Here is a 12,331-nt window from a genome sequence, read left to right as displayed (position 1 = left end):
ACAGCACTACTATATTAGGAGGAACGTCTCTCCATGAAAAGACACCTACTGAAAATTACCAGCACCCACATGGATTAACTCACCCAGTACAAAACACAGATACAAATTCCATCTTACATACAGAGAGACTGGTGTTTGATGCCTCAAGGTGTAAAGTGTTAGTGATTAGCAGTAAAATTACATGGGACGTATTCCCATACACCGCTAAAACAGCGGCTAAAAGCTGATCATCATTGTGATACAGAGACTGAGAGAGAGAGAGAGAGAGAGAGAGAGAGAGAGATAAAGAGAGAGAGGGCTAGCTTAAGAAGGAACTATGAAAAAGAGACTGTGCTGCAGTTTTCTGCTATAGAGTTCAAGTTCCTTACCACTCGAGACTGCAGGGTGAGCTGGCAGCAAATATACACTCACATGCCTATGCACACACACACACACATGCACACAGACAGAGTTTCTCATTCACATTGTACTTGTAAATACTAAACCGAGCTGAACGTCTTCCTTACCTCCACGCTCTCTTCCTTCTCCTTCTGCATGCCTCTGAACAAAGCTGTGTTTCACTTTGTGTGTGTCTGCATGTGTGTTTCCATTCAACCAGCTATCTCCCTGGCTGAGAAGTGCTGTCTCTTTAAACTCCTGTCTGCTTTCTTGCAGAACTCTGACTAGCTGCTCATTGTGACAGGATACAGTGTGTGTGTGTTTGCAAATGCTGGGAGTGTTGTGGGACAGCAATGAATTGCTTCCCCATCACTGCATCGGCAACTGCGGCAAACAAGTTCCCTCCCACACCCCTCCCCACTGTGGAGAGTTCAGCCAAGAGGGAACTGCAGGCCGAACAGACTGTGCAGCAGCACGAACACTTCATCAGGTGACACACAGCCACAGCACAGAAAAGTTGGATGGAAATGGCAAACTGCCAACACACAAACTATAAATCCTGTCTGCAGTGCAGATACTGTATTTTTTTTTAAATTTAATTCAGAATCTGCCAAGTTCTTTTCACCCCCAGAACCACAAGACCTTTTTGCACTTCTCACATCTGTGGTCGGACTATTGTTCACTGCAAACAACATTTAGAATGCCACTGAGATAAACAGAAAACTGCATGTAAAAAATATGTCAAGCTGACCACTGGTTTCCAACGATAGAAGGATACAGTTCTACTCGAAAGTTTGTGAACCATTTAGAACTTTCTATGTTTCTGTACAAATATGACCTAAAACATCAGCTAATATTCAGACAGGTCCTGACAGTAGGAAGGAGAACCCATTTAAACACACAGAAAGGGTTTCTGTTAACTGCTGGTCAGTGGTTCACCATGGTTTTGGAAGAGGTTTAGCTCATTCTTTAGTACGCCACACAATCTGAGGTGCTGGATGTTTAAGGAGCTTTCAGTTGGAACAATGTCAGAACGTTGACCTGATCATTTCAGAACAGTAACTTTGCTCTTCTTTAACTATTATGTTGGAAAAAGACTTCTGGTGTTGTCTGGCTGCATGGCCCCCTTGTGTTGAGCTCACAGACAGAATTCATTGTTCCATCATGGAGTCATGTACTCATGTTGGTTCAGATGCAGCAAAACAGGCCCAAACCATGATACTACCACCACCATGTTTAACAGGTGGGTCACATAATACACTGCAGTGTTATTCTGTCTGCTGACATTAGGCTTCTTATTTAAGCCAAATAATTCTATTCCGGGCTCATCTGTCCACAACATTTGTTTGTTTGTTTGTTTGTTTGTTTCCCCCAGCAGCTCTCTGGTTGTCCACATGCGCTTTAGCATGTGGACAACCAGAGAGCTGCTGGGCTTTAGCATGTGGACAACAGGAAAAAACAAACTCAAGTTCAGCAGCAGTGTTCCTTTTGGAGAGCAGCGACATTCTCCTTGCAGCTGTGCCATGTACACCATGGTTGTTAAGTGTTTCCGGAATCATCAACATTAGCCAATGTGGAGTTCAACAGAGTTTAGTTATTACTCCACAGATTAACCTTATGATAACCTTATGCCAAAGTCCTAAAGGCACATTGGCAAAAAAAAAATTATCTGGTGCCCCCAAGACACCACATCAGGGGAGGAGGAGGAACTATTTCTTTGGCTGATGTTGTTAGTGTTTTATAGCTTCCACAGATGATTCATATTCTTTGTTTTAAAGTGAAACTGCCAAACTAATCGGTTGGAATCGGATTGTAAAGAGAAGTTACACTAATTTAACAAAAAGGGCATCAGAATAAAATCTCCTACCCTACCTTTAACACCATAGCCTATATACTAGCCCACGTAATATTATTTGGTGCGGACTACATATGTAGTTTCTCGTGCGCATCAGATAAATTTTTTTTTTTTGCTGATGTCCCTTTAGGGGTTCTTGTGGTCATGTAACCTTCTCCAGCCTGTTTCTATGAGGTCCTTGGGTAGGTCTCCGTAGATTATTCTATTATTCTCTTCACACATGTAATGAATATCAGGCTTTGATAGGTCGCTGTTGTTTGACTTTAAACACTTTAAACATTGACTTTAAACACCTGTGAACAGATTTTAATTTGGACGTCAAATAAACAGATAATCCTTGAGGTTCACATAGTTTTTCCACCTACACATATCATTTTCCTGAACAAATCAATTACAACTACAAGTGAAAACTTATTTGTTTGATCAGGTTCTCTTTTTTCTACTTAGGACTGGAAATTGGTAGATGTTTTAGGTTATAGTTATTCATAAACACAGACAATTTAAAGTGTAAACAAACTTTCAGGCAACACTGTAGATGTCCCTATGGCATAGCTTTTATATGCCATGCTTTGAAAGCCTGCATCTCAGCAACTTTCTGAATCTTTGTCACGTGACTGCCGAGTCATTTTTAGTTTCCCTAGTTTTGCTGAGCAGTGCAGCATGTAGTGTTTTCACAGTATTTTGTAAGTGTGAATGACTTTTCAACTGAGATGGCGTGCTCATCAGATTTCCGACCAAAGATTCTGTGCTAAACACAGGAGTGGATGATGCAAGCTCTTTTTTTAGCTTGAAAGTAAGACATTTTGGTCACATTTTTGCACAATATGTAGTTGAGGTGGAACCACGTTGTCTATAAAAGCATTAACCCATTGATAGTCTTACTGTTTTACTAAATGATTGCATTGTATTAAATACATTGTGCAGATTTTTTTGTTATTTTTTAATGAGATAAACAATTTAGATTCCATTAGAATATTTTCTAACCTAACCCTTAGGTTAATTGGAGGTTCAAATTGGCTGCAGGTGTGAGTGTGATTGGGGTGGTTGATTGTTCCTGTGTGTCTCTCTGTGTAAGCCTTGTGATAGACTGGCAACCTGCTCAAGGGTACTCTACCACTCGCCCATTGAGAGCTGGCATTTTCCATTTCGTGGTAAAAGAAATGGTTTCAGCAAAAAATTATCCAATGGAAAATCATTCATCTATACATTAAAAAAATCTTTATAAGGTACTCTGACCTTGAAAACAAGCACATCCTATATAAAATGTCATATTTGGTTTGGATTCTAAACCCCCAGATATGGAGTCACAAACTACATGTTTGTACAAATTGTAAATACGTGTAAAAATATGTGTGTATGGGCCATCATCTGATCACAGGACTGATATTGCCAACAAAGTCCACATTAGAAGGTTTTGGACAGTGGAGGTACAAGCATGACTTCAATGCAGGAGTCCGGGGTTTGTGAACCCTTAAATTATAGGAGCTGTTTGTTTTCACTTTGCTCTTTGTTTTCACTGATGGTTGGGGTTAAGCATTAAAAACTTACGGTGTAAGAACAGTAAGGGGGTTAACTAAAAAGGTTTTGTCTTAAAACATCCATTCATCAATCAGTTCACCCATAAACACAAGGCGTGACCAGAGTAAACACAGAAAGACTTCACACATTATGTGTGATTACAGTTAAATGCATCAAAAAATAACCACATACTATAATATCCAATGAAAAACATGTGTGAGTGATGACACTCATACTGCACATGCTCAGTTTGACCCTCTCCCTAGCAGCATTGAAGAACCATATTATGTTTGCTGCCAGAAGTTATTGGGAAAAAAATGAGGCATGAAAGTAACTTTTGTCATGAGTGATATTTTGGTTTCTTATAAGTGGTTAAGATGTGTTAGGGTCACTGTGTTAAGGTCCAATCCAAAAAGTCACTAAGTAATTGCTATAAATGCAAAAACTGTTGCAAATGTCCCCGGTCTCCACAACTGTAGTAATGTCAGAAAGTGAGCACAATAAAAAGAAACATGATAGGACTGTGGTTATGAAGTAGCAGTGTTGGCAGACTGTATTACAGAATGTGGTCAATCTGACCTTTGTTGGGCCTTGGCAGGCAGATGAAGCATTTTGGAGTCCCCAGCAATAAAACTACACAGGAACCCCTTCTCTGTTAGTCTTTTTTTTCAGGACCCAAAATCATTCTGTAAATCACAAGGCTATCCAAGACAGCAGCTTGTGTTTTTGCTTCTCTCTGCCTGTTTTCTTTAAAACACAGGGCAGAGATCCTCAGAGAAACATAGATGAAAAACAGAATGACTGCTCTGCCAGCACCCGTCACCAGACTGCCTCCCTGTTTTTGGAGCAGCTGGGTAACAGTTAAAGGGGAAATGTGTGGTGAAAGCACATGCAATGTCTCATATCTATTAACATATGAACAGTACTTCTAAACTCAGCTATGATTAAAAGGCATTTACACGCTTACAGTAATGCTGCTAAATTAACTGCTGCCAAGCCAATAAATACCCAGTAGCAACAGTTGCTAAGCAAAAGGTCCCGACTACTGTGAGAGCCAACTTTCTGGTTGCATGGGAAGACAGTATGTCTTACTGGATCAAGTATCAAACTATTTTTATTATTTATCAATTTGTAAAACTATTTTTTCATTGGCTTTTTATGAATAAAACCAAGAGGACTCCTGGTCTAGTGGGATTTGGGAAATGGTTGTTATCTTGGTAGATCTCTATTAAATGCTCATCTGTGAGGATGCCTCTGTATTAATTAGGGATGTCCCGATCAGGTTTTTTTGCCCTCGAGTCCGAGTCCAAATCATTTGATTTTGAGTATCTGCCGATACCGAGTCCCGATCCGATACTTTTAGGGTTCTCTACAAAGGCAAATAGCAAGTCACTCATTGCAGCAACGCATTGCCAAGCTAGGACACTTCACACATGCATCGAGGTCTGGAACCCAGGACCTCTTACACCAAAGGCAGCTGTCATACCCCTACACTACAAGACACAGAGCCACCCTGCACAGAAGGCGTTAACTTTGACAGCCCTAATAAATATACTGTATATCCGACTCCTGATCGGGAGGTAACGTCTGATTCCAATCGAGTCTGAAATCACGTAATCGGGCCCGATTTCCCATCACGTGATCGGATCGGGACATCCCTAGTATTAATGCTCATATTCTACATGTTTACGATTTTCTGACTCTGAACTGAGGCTGACTGGTTTCCAGTGCTATGTGTCACTGCTGTGGGCTACAATGCTGGAAGTCATATTTGAAGAGAAAACATGAAACAGTTCTTTCTGTCAGATCTTGAGTTCATGACATTAATAAAGCTGAACTAACCCTTGCCTTAATGGCTGGAGTTTGCATAGTAAACACACAATGTTGTCATCTATACTCCAAAGCTAAATTACAACTTATAACTCATGACCTCCCAACATTCCAACATGCTGCAGAACCAGGTCATTTTAGTTTGAAATAGTTACAAATAATAAATAAGAAGTTTATTAATGTCAGAGTAAAAATAATGCAGTGTATCTGATCAAAATAGCTTTTAAAATTTCAACAAACTATAGTCAAGGTCACACAACGACAATATAATCATAGTGTTATTATTATTATTTATTATTGTGAGGCTCCTTATAAAAAGATATAAATATTACTCATTGCTAGGCACCCAGCAGGAGCATAGACATGACACACACCTTTACATGTGGTTTCTATGACCCATGGTAATGATCTGCATTAAATATGCTTATTATAAGAACTGAGACAAGTTTACTAGTTTGTCAGGGGGATAAAAAAGTCCCATAGCGATACTACTGTTCATTTGCTTTAATGTTAAGAAAATACGCATCAAGAGTCTGCAGGTCACCACAAGAAACAGCTGGACATCTACTGTACATGTACAGTACCTGTTTATGTGACAAAAATCACTGCAAAACACTGCCAATGGTCGATCAAGAAGGAATAGGGAGGCCCATGCTGAGTCTAACCCCTCTGTTGTGGAGAGAGGCAGACAACTTAGAGAAGATGAAGGGAGTACTTGTTAAATGTGATGATTCATTCCTCACCATTGCACCATGGAGGTTTAAATTAGGTTCAAGGTCTGATTTTTTTTCATTTGTCTGGTCTCACTGAGCTGCTGGGAATGGGACAGATGTGTGTCTGCATACTACAGGCAAATAAACAGGGTGAAGCTGAGCCACCTAATTCACAAAATGTGTGCGGTTGGTGTGAGGGTCTTTTTGGTCCTGACAGTAGGTGGAATAGCAAACATGTGACATTGCAGGTTTATACTGCAAAGTGATTAGATAATCTGTCAGTATCTGATAAATTAATACTTATTAGGCATTTACAGACTGCTTTTTGCTTGGTGATACTTAGTTTAATGTGCATTTACTTTTTTTTGTAAAAACTTGTTAAGCAAGAGCCAAACACTGAATTTAAATATATGTATCATTCTCAGATGTGGCCTTTTTTCCAACTGTAACTCTCAAGTCTGCTGAAGCCTGTTTCATTATCATAAACTGATTTCTGGTTAATTGGTGTACAGTGCCAGAGGGGGAACCTCTTATTAATTGTGATGATGTCTTAAGGGGTTCATAAGCAGCAATATGAGTCATGAATGTGCTGATATAAAACATCTCATGGATGCAAATATATCACGAGCAGCACACCACGATATTCCAACAGTGCACCCATACTACAGAATAATATAATGCAGGAGCTGCTGTTAGCCTGGCAGCTAATTCCATTTCGCTCATGCAGTAGTGAGTGATCAAAGCCTACGCTGAGCCATCTTAGTAGGCTGCATTAACTCCTACAGTGTATCTGCCAAGGTAAGAAGTGGAGGTGATTACAGGGCACAGCTTTGTGCTGACGGACAAAAAGCAACGTCACATCAAGGCTCAAAAAAAACACTTCATGGATTTAACCTCTGCAATTGTTCATATACAGCTTTCGCAAAGGACGACAAAGTGGCATCCACAGAAACAAACAGCGAACAAGCACATGTAAAGCTCCATAACTTCCATGAGCCCAGCAGGTGCCTCCGCTCACCTGCTGGGCTCCATGTGGAGTGGAGTCTCATGAACCTCCCCCTTACCACTCCCCCTTTCACACACACACACTGTGTTTGAAGTCGCTTACCTGTGTGTCTGACCTGAGAGCACAATAGCATGCAAAAAACATGGCAATGTTGTCGTAACATAAAGAAAGCCGACCTCTAAAATCCTTTCTCAAAGATTGCAACAAGTATGAGCAAAGACAAAGGTGTAGCCTCTCTAAAAGACCCACGCTTTATCTGTGGGAACATTTAAAAACACCAATAAAAACAGCTTTCACTTGATGTAAAGCTCCATCACACGGCTCACAGGCAAGCAGGCAGGACTGGATTGTCAAGAGTGGGGTGTGAAAATGTGCATCTCACACGAGGAGGAAGACAGCAAGAGGAAGCTGTGCTGGCTGACCGATCAACATGTGCAGGAGTCGCTGGGATTAAAGACAAACCAGAGGAAGACTTGTAGTGTGCGTGAATATATTCTAGCATGCTCTATACTGTAAACTGTGTGTGTGTGTGTGTGTGTTTACTTAAATATACATGAGATCTTTGTGCACAGCAGAGTATTTTTATTTGCAGCATTTTTATTCCTAGCTGTTCCTCACTCACACAGATTACATAACAAACACTACTCCTCACCGTCACTACTGTGCTCCGGAAAATATAGCGAACGAGTAACACCTCTTTTTGCAGGTTTCAACAGAGACCAACTATATCATTAGAACCTCAAAGTTACACACAAAATAAATGGCATTTGTCATGTATACAGGGGTCCTTGGGGATTAGGCATATTATTGGAGCATCTTACATGTAACAGGAGACTTGTACTACACACTGCTTGTGATTCAGTGTCACCTATCAAAACTCATCCATGCAGACTGCGGGAATTGCCGTCTTTGGCCTCAGTCCACCTGAATCCTGGTTAAACCACATAAGAGCAATGCAGTGGTACAGGAGTGGAGCTGAGGTGGGCGGACAACTGAGAGAGAACCCAGCTTGTAATCTGAGACAGCACAATTCTATCTTGCAAAGTTGGTTATTCTCTGTCTGTCTGTCTAAGTCTGAAGGAAGAAGGCTTTGCAAGAAGTCACATATGAAAAAAATCTCTTATTTTGTTCATACGCAGACTTCACCAAAGTTTTCTAAGACCAAATTTTACGAGTGGTTAAGAGCACTCTTGCCACATGACAGCCCAGGACGTATTCGTTCAATGCATGTGTAACCCAGCTCAGCTCTAACTGTCGGTGGTAAAGACTGGGTGATACAGACATATTTCTTCAGTGTATTAATTATCTTGTGGACCAGTAAGCCGCTATAGGAGAAAGGGGTATTAGCAATTTGCGTTGAGTGGAAGGGTAAAACTCACAGAGCCAAAGGGTAGATGCTTACAGACAGAGCATCTCTGAACACATGAAGCATTTAACAACAGTTCACAAAATAAAGCTGCAAATTATACACCGGATCTCATTTTCTGGTTTGGATGGCTCGCCACGGCCACCTGAGAAAGGCAAATTCATCACACCTACAGGCAAAATACACGTTTTTAACAAATATAAAAACTTATATAAATTCATTTTTTTTGTTTCTTTGTTGACATATTTAAGATTTCAATCAGAAATACTATTCGTTTCCTGTTTTCTGTATTGTAAGGTTATTCCAATCCAATCTATTTATTTATTTATTTAATTATTTACTGGTAAACTGGACTACTAATAGGAACCTGTTAACCTGGGTTACCCCCAGGAACACAAAAACACATAGTACAATCTAATTCAGTTAATTTTATATTCAAGAGGAATTTCTATGATTGATTATTAAACACAAACCGGTCGTAGTGTCATATTCTTTTATTTAGACAAACATCATGGCGTTTATTAACGTTATTTTCCGGCAAATTTAATTTAATTAAATAACACACTATTGATGTTTTTTCCCCACCTAGCATTCAGGTCCAGATCTACTTTTGAGGACGTACAGTATGCATGCATATAATACAAAACCTGAGTGCATGTGCAATGGAGCTGTGCGTATGCAGAGGTTTGTACGTCTGTACTCCTCTGTCACTTTTGCTGCATGAGGGTCATTGCGTGACACTACTTCATCGGTTTCATGTTTTAACAGAGGAGTGTATAACCATGGTCAGATGAGATAACACTAAAAGTTAATTTTACAAAATTTTACTTTCAACTAGGCTTGTGCAAAATCGTATCGTGTGCAATTAATCGTCAGAAAAACTGTCACCGATTAATATTTCCCACTTATCGATTACGGCGATTAGTGCCTCGTCATGATGACGCATTTTTGTGTGAGACGTACTCTCACCATCACCCTCAAGCGCGCACATGTGAGCCCACAATAACAATAATGGCGGAAGGCAGCGGTGTTCACTTAAATGATGCGGAGCAGCACGTTCCTAACAGAGGTTCAACATCTGTCACCATAAGCCGGAGAAAGCGGAAGAAAGCGTGACGAGGCCACAACGCCGGCTAAAGCTGTATATAGTGCCGCGCACGCATACGCGACATGCATTAGGTGTGAAGCGTGGAGCGTTGGTTGTTGCCATAGCAACTGGAATGAACTCCGACTGGAGAAGCTGCCTCCCGATCTTTATTTACTGACTCCACAGCAAGATAGGAAAACATTACAACAGCGAAATCTCCTCCAGCAGATATTGGAAAGACTTCCACTCAGCCGAGAATCCGCGATACGTTTAGTCATTTTGCTCCTTACGACCAAACTAAGCGCTGGAAGAACGAAGGTTGATTTGCACAGACACACATTTAAATGTGGAACTGTCCGGTTTGTTTGTTTGTTTTTTCTGCTGCTGTTCTACAGTATGAGTGAAAACATGCACTAGTGTGGGACATATTCCAGTCACAGGTTCATTTGCACAGACACATTTTTTTTAACTTTAATAATCACTGATGTGACTTTTCTGAACGTATTTGTCTGTTTAATGTTAATGTTGACATGCACTGCTCTGTGACTTAAGATAAGAACATTTGAAGGACAAAGTTACTTTAAATGTTTGCTTCATTATTATTTTGAAGCAGTTTGTGCCTCAATATTATCAATACATATTTCAAACATGGTTGGTGCCTAATCACTACTCACCAGCTTAACCTGTTAGAATGAAGGAGTTAACTTGACTGATGATTTGTCGGTATCAATTCAGAACAATGTGGCGATTTAGAGTCCAAAACATGTCAGTGCAATTGTCATCAATTAATCATCAAATTAATCGTTATCGGCTAAATGCCACAATTAATCGTGATTAATTTTTTTGCCAATATCGCCCAACCCTACTTTCAACATTGTTTTTTTAGATTCCTGCCCAAGCTTGCACTGAGGGTTGTCACCGATAAGACACATGAAAGCTCCTTGGCACTGTTAAAGACTTTGCTTCCTTAATGTATTTCTTTGGAATTACAAGGTTACAGCAGCATGCATCCTGCTTTTGGGAGTTCACAGTGTTGTATGTGGGAGGATGCATCAGTCTGTAAACCGAATGTAAGGGGAGGTATAAAAGATGTTGTACAGAATATATTTTTGGTGCCAGCCTGCCTGTTACCGTGGTAACTGTCCATCGATTCAGCAGTTTAAGTGAACGGAGAAACAGATCTCCCACCCCCCACATTCCTTATTTATTTATTTTCTCCTTCGAGAGTGTAAAGTTGAGCTGAGGGAGGAGGAGGAGGAAAGAGAGAAGAGTGTAGGAGTGAATCTGTGGGTGGATAAGTTAGAATGAAGATGAAACTGTTCAGACAAGACTAAACTTGGCAACCCTGTAAACCACACAGTCACTGACTCTCTCTGCTCTGCTGACTCTACAGAATACCTAGCAACGTGCTATATGTGATCATGCCGGAGAAACCTGAAGGAGATTGGCGAAGCTCTCCTTATGAAATGAAATATACTCACTGTGCCCTCACTGACAACCCCCTCCCCTGGGGCTGGGTCCCCTTCCTGGGTGAGTAGTAACTGATTCCTTGTACCAATTTGTCTTGGGAGAGCCCACCAGGGGCTATTGCTCTTGACAAGATATCTCCTATAGGATCCTTTGGGTATGGAAACCCCTCCACCACAATGAGGTGGGGATTCACAGGGACTGGAAAAGGTCTACCCCGGTTTCCTGTTATATCTTTTGGCTGGCCTGTGAACACCTTGGTTTGAAAATCAAGTGTTTGCCTCTCTGCAGGATACCTTTTTTAAAAATAAATAAATATATAAATAAACAAACCTCCCTGGTCAAAAAAGACCATAGTGACTCAGACATATTGTGGGCAACATCTGTTTGAAAGTAGATTGTGAATTTTCCTTTGGGTTTGACATTAGTCATTTAATCATCGTCCCTGCTGATCCACTGGCTTTTGAGCATCTGATTTCCTGAGGAAAGATGGTACATTTTCAGCCCTTGTACAATAACACCCACACAGTGTTCTCTGTTAATTGCAAGCATAACAGACATTCATTGCTGTGGAAAGCACATTGAATTTGGATTTTTATACCATTTCATAATACCCAACTTATTCTGTCCTGAGCAGCAGTCACATCCTGAAAATCCAGCATGTGTTTGAGTCGCAGTTAAAGTGAAAGTTAAATAAATATAATGAATACAGCATGTGGATAAACTTGTCCAACGATTTTCTAACATGTGGGTAATTAATAATTCCATATACATTGTTGCAAAATCAATGATTAAAATATTATTTTAAAAAATCTGATTTCTGTCTTTAATAACTAACTAACTTTCTTTCCTCTCTGCCTAGATAAGAATTCTGCTTTTAATGTTTTGTTTTTACTCTTCATTTCTTCTCTCCTCTCTTCAGTCAAACTTTATTCTGACCTTTGCTCTCTAAATTACATTAACATTTTAATGTCATCCTCTATTTTTCTTCCTCTGATTCCTCCCTGTGTAATACTGTTACATGTCCTTGCTGTAAGAGCTAATCCAAGCTCTCTTCCACATACAGAAGTTAGTGACCCTGCTTATGCTAATGCGCAGGAGGTTTTGATGA

At 40.2% G+C, this 12,331-nt stretch overlaps 1 protein-coding gene across 16 annotated transcripts in view; it reads right to left on the bottom strand.

Moving 5' to 3' along the window:
• Positions 1-12,331, bottom strand: part of dlg2 (discs, large homolog 2 (Drosophila)) — a 127,389-nt gene that overhangs the window by 84,418 nt on the left and 30,640 nt on the right. For 2 of the 16 annotated variants that reach the window (XM_028422025.1, XM_028422026.1), the window contains exon 1: positions 507-649. The exons of the other annotated variants lie outside the window; for them this stretch is intronic. In XM_028422025.1, coding sequence (XP_028277826.1) covers positions 507-536 — 30 coding nt within the window. In that variant the 5' untranslated portion in view covers positions 537-649. Of the gene's footprint in view, positions 1-506; positions 650-12,331 lie in introns of those variants that run through there. 16 annotated transcript variants of the gene reach the window in all.

Source organism: Parambassis ranga, chromosome 14 (assembly GCF_900634625.1).
Source record: "Parambassis ranga chromosome 14, fParRan2.1, whole genome shotgun sequence".
NCBI lineage: Eukaryota > Metazoa > Chordata > Actinopteri > Ambassidae > Parambassis > Parambassis ranga.
The sequence above is the reverse complement of the archived record's forward strand: the minus strand, read 5'-3'. Positions and strand labels throughout refer to the sequence as shown.